General features: G+C 46.6%; 1 protein-coding gene across 2 annotated transcripts in view; it reads right to left on the reverse strand.

Moving 5' to 3' along the window:
- The window catches only part of lars2 (leucyl-tRNA synthetase 2, mitochondrial), a 34,306-nt gene that overhangs the window by 3,717 nt on the left and 23,089 nt on the right, over positions 1–7,500 (reverse strand). For both annotated transcript variants that reach the window (XM_083678308.1, XM_083678309.1), the window contains 6 exons: positions 4,973–5,110; positions 4,618–4,721; positions 2,662–2,844; positions 2,266–2,435; positions 943–1,020; positions 597–708 (listed from right to left, as the gene is read on the reverse strand). In XM_083678308.1, coding sequence (XP_083534434.1) covers positions 597–708; positions 943–1,020; positions 2,266–2,435; positions 2,662–2,844; positions 4,618–4,721; positions 4,973–5,110 — 785 coding nt within the window. The remainder of the gene's footprint in view (positions 1–596; positions 709–942; positions 1,021–2,265; positions 2,436–2,661; positions 2,845–4,617; positions 4,722–4,972; positions 5,111–7,500) is intronic.

The following is a 7,500-nucleotide window of genomic DNA, read 5'->3' on the forward strand; positions in this document are numbered from 1 at the left end:
ATCTGTTGTGTGCGTTAGTCCCAAACACACACACATTCGGATTCTCCGTGGGTGACATCAGCAGGGCGTCGGTGTGAGATAAGCTGGAGCGTCAACATGACACTCGCATGAGGCAGCTTCCTCTGGCGACATCCCAACAAACACATCACCCTCCTATCCCTTGTCATCTTTGTCCCCATTTCGGTCCCCTCTCTCCTTCTACCCATCTGGTACACTCATCTTCCCCAATCTCTCTATCATCCGCACATTATGAGCCTTCAAGAATGTAATTTAGAGCTTCTATATTCTGCCGGAAAACAATAATTATCTCCTCGGAAGCGCGTGATGCGTCAAGTAAATGCTGCTCTAATCTGTCTCTTCCTCCCTTTCATCTTCTCCTCTCCTCCCTTTCATTCACTCCCACCCCATTACCCTCTCCCTTTCCTTCGCTGTGTGTGTGTGTGTGTGTGTGTGTGTGAGCGTGTGTGAGCGTGCATGTGTGTGTGAGTGCGTGCGTGAGTGTGTGTGTGTGTCCAGTAGTGTGTGTGTGTGTGTGATATCCATTGTCTGTGTTGTGTACGTGCGTGAGTGTGTGTGTGTGTGTGTGTGAGACCCACCAGCCCAGAGTTCGGAGGCCAGGTGAGGGGCCATGGGGGCTGTCATCACACACAGCACGGCCAGAGCCTCCTCAAACTCCACGCTGTGCTGCACCACTCGAGACGACGCGTTCTGAGAGAGACAAACACACACACACACCGGTAACACACAGGCTACCGTACGTACACAACACAGACAATGGATATCACACACACACACACTACTGGACAGTGGTAACACTTCACTATTATTTGCTATCTATAATCTCCCCCTCAATCGTCACTGATGCTTCGGTTCTGTCCGATCCAATAGATGAATAAACATGTCCTTGACTCATTCCATACGACCGGTGAAGGGTCCACTCACAGACAGCGTGTTGGTGAGTCCCATGAGACGAGAGATGGCTGCGTTCAACAGGAAGTCCTCTGTGAAGTGACCTGTGACCTGGAAGCAGGACAGATAAGAGTTAAGAGTCACAGTCACGTCCACCCATCCGTACAGTATTGTCATCTCTAAGCAGACATAGATGTCCTATCCAGAGACACAGCCTAGAACCTACTCCCTAGACACTTGTCTGAAATGACTAGAGGATGACTGTGGGCATAAGCAAGGTTGTGACCTCTGATAAATGTTGTCATCTACCATGTACCAGTTGCTGTCCCGATCGAACATAAGTGTCTTGGGAGTAGGGGCTTGGGGTTGTTTCTGGACAGAGGAGCTATATAAATCTCTCTTTTGTTCTTGTCTGTCTGTCTGTCTGTCTGTCTGTCTGTCTGTCTGTGAGGAATGAGTGAAAAACAACGACAGGACCAGGAGAGAAACATCTCCTTTCCATGTCATCTCTATTTTGAATAACTGAGGGCATCTCACTAAAGACCCGATCGCAGTGCATGCGGAACATTCCCTGCACTAAGCCTTCTGGGAACGAGAGCCCCTTTTGGGAAGGACCCTCGGGAGCAGGTCGATGACTGAGGCTTTGTGTGTCGGGCACATCAAAGGACGGCCATGGCTTTGGGGGGGCTTAGGGTCTGAACGGTAAGGCGAGGGGGGGCTTTAAAAGCACGGACTCTCTCTCTGGGGGGCTTGGGGGGGGAGAATCAATCCCAACGGCGGAGGGAACTCGGGAACTCGGAACTCGGCTATTTATAAAAGCGTGAAATCGTCGTCGGTGGATTTGAAATTGATTTCCATTCCGCGCTCCTCTCACCCGTGTACTCTGGCCTGGCAGACCTCTGGAGGTTTCAGGTGACAGTATAGGCTGATCTCCCTGCATGGTCTCACAGAGACACCATTCTGTTATGTAACACTGAGATGGTAGAGGACAGCGCTATAGTTCCTTATTGAAGGGAAGATTTAGAGTCAGTGTATTTATGGATGTAAACACTTTCATAGAGTGCTGTATCCGGGCCCGTGGCATAAAACTCAAACCACACAAAGAGAAGCTAACTTGATCTGAAGTTAAATTGATCTTGTCTGTCTGTGTTTGGACTAGATGATGTACACTGTAAAACTGTATATAAGGTTGTGTACATACAGTACCACTGGGTCTTTTGTGGTAGATAAGAGTGAGCTGCAGTTTAAACAGTCTACAGTGACTGCATTAATGACACCTACTGGTCAAGGTGGGTAGTACAGCCCACAAAAATAAGGAGGGGGGTGGGGGGCGGGGGGGGGGTGATATGATATTACCTGCTGCACAGCGTAGTTTTTGTTCTCCCAGATCTTCTTGGCATCTGCCTGCTCCTTCCTCTTCAGCAGGGTGGGGTTGGGGGGGTCTCCATCCTGCCGAGCCCCCCTCAGCTTGGACACCAGCCCCCACAGACGAGCCTGCCAACGCAACACCCCCGGCAGAGCGTCCGCTGAGGGGGACAACACACACGTTTCACAACAGTCACTCCACAACACATCCCTTATTTGTAGAAGTGTGTGTGTGTGTGAGAGAGAGAGAGAGAGAGAGAGAGAAAGAGAGAGAGAGACAGACTGTGTGTCTATGTATATGACCGTGTGTGTGCGGGTTGGTGTAAGAGTGTGTGTCTGTGCACGGGTGGGTGGTGCGTACATGTGGCCATGTGTTTATGAACTCACTCTTGACGTCCCAGAGGATGTCCTGTTCGGGCGGGGCAGCGTAGAGGATGTAGAGGCGGACCGTGTCGATGCCGTACTGCTGCACCACCTCCTGGGGGTCCAGACCGTTGTGTTTGGACTTGCTCATCTTCTCCCAGGTCACCTGGAGCCTGCTACCACTGCCCACCTGCACTGGCTCCTCACCTGGAGGGGGGGGGGGGATCACAGGGTAGAGGGCAAAGGTCAACACTTAGATATGCACTGTAAACTGTCATTTTGGCGAGACGTGGACATGATCATTAGAAGACTGAGCAGTGGGGGCGCTTAGTGGCGTAGCACACTAATGCGCTTAGCACGTAACCGCAAGTTTCCTGGTTCGATTCCGACCCTCGACCTATCTTGCATGTCATCCCTCCTCTCTCTCCCATCCTTCCTGTCAATCTCTACTGTCTCTATCCCAATAAAGCAGAAATGCCCTAAAAACATATTTAAAAAAAGAAAAAGAAAAAAAGAAGACTGAGCAGTAGACTGAGCTAACAATGGCTGCTGTTTGGGTGGTAAAATGTAACAACACCGGTATGCCATGTTGGCCTTTTCAACACTGTATCTAGCTCTGGCAACTCTCTGTCTCATGAACATTTGGCGGACGATAAAGCTTTGTGACTTTGAATGTAGGCATGGTAGGTGTTTGTTTCCCAATGTGGAGCTTACAGGAAATAAGCAGCCTATCTCCTCACTAAGCACACTCCGTTCCCCCCAGACCTGTGTCTACAGAAAGAGCTTATTGATCTGTGATAGCTTCTGTCAATTCCCTTGATCAGCATGTTCACTCTGGAGGACAGAACTCATCAGTGTCAGGAAGAGTTTCCAGTCAGGAGGAGGCCCTTCTCAGACCAGAGATAAAGATAGTAAGAGAAGACTGTGTCTCAGAGTAGAGATCCAGTGCCCCTGCGTAAGTCATGGGACAGTGAAGTATTTTTTTCTTCTTTTGGCTCTCCTCTCCAAAAGTTTGGTTTTTAAATCAAACAATTACTATGAGGTTAAAGTAGAGATTCTCAGCTTTTATTTGATGGTACATATTGATTTCACCATTCAGAAATGACACCACTGTGTATGCATAGTGGTAAGGGTGTGTGAAAAAATGCTTCACTGTCCCATTACTTATGCAGGGCACTGTAGATAGAGATAGATGGCTCTGCTTCAGGTTAGAGATATAGACAGAGATAATAATAATATAATATATAATATAATATAATTCAGGTTAGAGATATAGACAGAGATAATAATAATATAATATAATTCAGGTTAAAGATATAGACAGAGATAATAATAATATAATATAATATCTAATATAATTCAGGTTAGAGATATAGACAGAGATAATAATAAAAACACATTTTATTTGTATCAAGTTTTTCTAACAGGTTTAGAAAAAACCCGAAATAATAAACACTAAATCAACAAAAAAAGAAGCTAAATAAATCCTACATTAAAAGCAACTTTAAAAAGGTTGGTCTTAAGAGAGCGTTTGAAGGAGGACAGAGTGGGAGCATCCCTGAGATATCAGAGATGAATATGAACCTCTGACTCAGACGAGATGGAAAGTGGAGGCTCCCTCCTCGCTGAGCGCTGCCACTTGCCTGTGTTTACCCAGTTGCCAGGCAACAGGAAGCAGAGAGAAAAACCCAAAGCCACAAAACTCAATCCAGACAGAGAAAGAGAGAGAAAGTAGGTGAGGGAGAGAGAGAGAGGGAGAGAGAAAATAAAGCAAAAAAATAAGCAGAGAAAGAGAGAAACAGAAAAAAAAAACATGCATTCTCCTCTGAACCTCGTCCATTCTCTGCCTCCTCTGATGAAAGCGGTGGTTCTACTTATTGCTCTATCAGAGAGGACACTTAAGCCCAGCTGTGAAGGACACCTCCTATAGAAACCCTGGCCTGTGAGTGTTGCAGTGTGAAAGCCCCCCGCTGCGCCCACCTGTGAAGTCGATGTCCTCTCTTCTTACGTACTGGCCTCCCTCCGCCATGCGAAACGTCTGGCCCTTGATGAGGCCCTGGACCAGCAGCTTCTTGAAGGGCTCTCTGTGAAGGGGTGGGATCAGATACATACCATTAACACACACACACACACACACACACATACACACACATACATACACATACATACACACACATACACACACACACACACACACACACACACACACACACACACACACACACACACACACACATATGAACGCAAGTGCAAGCACACACACACACGAACGATGCACACACATGAATGGTGCACACACACATACATACACAGCTCCAACTCTGAGCAGCTATACCTGTGTTCCACCAGTCCCTGGTCCCTGCAGAAGTGGCTGAGGAAGCGAGCGTAGTACAGGTGCATGACAGCGTGCTCCTTCCCTCCGATGTAGACGTCTACAGGCAGCCAATGGTCTGCCAGGGAACGCTCGAAAGGCCTGGAGGGGAGAGGCTTCAGTTCAGGTTCAGTTTGAGGGCCGTTAACTGTCACGCCTGTTCTATTCAGAGCTATTTCTGTCAACAAACGGCATATGTTAGCTGAAACACAGAATTTCCTATCGGAAGTATGACTTGACATCTACGTGGGACATGTCTCTTCTTTGCTATGTGTAAAGATGTCCTCTAGGGGGCAGGCTGGGCCTAACCCAGGCTAACGCAGTCGGCTAGTGTAATACAATGTATTCTGACAAGGGGCATCCTGAAGTCTCTCTCTCTTTCTCAGTCTCTCCCTCATGCATTATTTTTCTTTTTCTCATTCTCTCTCTCTCTCTCTCCCACACCTGCACTCTTTCTCTTTCTCTCTCATGCACTCTTTATCTCTCTCTCTCTCCCTCATGCACTCTTTCCCCCTCTCTCTCTTTCCCCCTCTCTCTCTAACACACACACACACACACACACACACACACACACACACACACACACACACACACACACACACACACACACAGACACACACACACTGTAATCAGTCATAGAAGCTACAAATACATATCATGAATGAATGAATGAATGAATAATCAGGGCTCCAAATAGAATGGAGAGAGAATCTCCCAGAGGCAGAAGAGAATGTGCTGTATCTGAACCGGTCATCAGACGAGAACTGATCATTTAAGAAGGTTTGGCTGGCCCAGAGGCCAACACTGTGCCTTGTACTGCTTCTGAGATATAGACCTATTGTGTGTGTGTGTGTGTGTGTGTGTGTGTGTGTGTGTGTGTGTGTGTGGGTTACCTTACATAGCAGCCCTCTCTGTGCAGACCAGTAATGCTGGCGGATGATGTCTGGGGATAATTGAACTGGATAAACGAGTTATAGACTCACTGGGCAGAAAATGACCTACCCTATGCTGTCTGCTGGCGTCAGGCCAAAAACACCCCATACATACATGGATGAACACGCGCACACATACAGCGGGACACACACACGGCCAAAAGCACCCCATATGCACGCGCACGCATGCATGCACGCACATACGCACACACAGCCCTGTATTATAATCTGCATGTGCAAATATTGACGTTCAAGCACTTTTATAAGATATTACACTCACCCAACACTTTATTAGGAACACTATACTAATACTGGGTAGGGCCTCCCTTTGCTCGCAAAACAGCCTCAATTCTTCATGGCACTGATTCCACAAGATGTTAGAAACATTTCGATTCTGGTCCATGATGACATGACTGAATCATGCAATTCCTGCAGATTTTTCAGGTGCACTTTCAAGCTGTGAATCTCCTGTTCTACCACATCCCAAAGGTGTTCTATTGGATTCAGATCCGGTGACTGGGAAGGCCACTGAAGAACACTGAACTCATTGTCATGTTCATGAAACCAGTTTGAGACGACTTTTGCTTTGTGACACGGTGCATTATCAATGTGGAAGTAGCCATTAGAAGATGGGTAAATTGTGGCCATGAAGGGATGCACATGGTCAGCAACAATACTCAAATAGGCTGTGGTATTCAAGCGATGATTGATTGGTATTAACAGGCCCAAAGTGTGCCAAGAAAACATTCCCCACACCATTACACCACCTCCACCATGAGAAGGTGTACAGGTGTTCCTAATAAAGTGTGAAGTGAGTATATAAGATGTAAATCTCATAGCTGTTCATACAAAAGGAAGAATCCTATTGGTCACATCATAAGACGTAAGCTTTTTCTAACCCTAACTAACCCTAACCGTAACCCTAACTAACCCTAACAGCTCACAGTTAGTCGTTGCTTGTATCTACACAAAAGGAGATTCCCTAAACGTAGTATAAGGACATTTTGCAATGATACCATGTTGCACACACACACACACACACACACACAGTGAGACACACACACACACGGCCAAAACCACCCCATACGCACGCACGCAGGCACGCACGCACACACACACACAGCCTGCATGTGCAAATATTGATGTTCAAACACTTTTATAAGATATTATAAGATAGTAATCTCATAGCTGTTGATACAAAAGGAAGAATCCTATTGGTCACATCATAAGCCGTAATCGTCATAGCGATGATAGAAAAGAAAGAAAGCTTTGTAAGATAAGAGGTTGGGGTGGCGGAGGGCATATAACCAAGACTTGCAATCTTCAAATCTGCTTTGGGACAATTTTGACAAAAGTGCTTTTAGTAGTTTTAGTTTAGCCAATTCTTGTTGCTAATGTTTGCTCCTACTTTCCCCTGATAACTTACACTTACCTTAACCACTTCTAAGCTTTTCCTAACCCTAACCAACCCTAACCCTAACTAACCCTAACTAACCCTAACCGCTCACAGTTAGTTGTTGCTTGTATCTAGACGTCTTGACAAAAAAGGAGATTCCCTAA

The sequence above is a fragment of the Argentina silus genome (genome assembly GCF_951799395.1).
Source record: "Argentina silus genome assembly, chromosome: 10".
Lineage (NCBI taxonomy): Eukaryota > Metazoa > Chordata > Actinopteri > Argentiniformes > Argentinidae > Argentina > Argentina silus.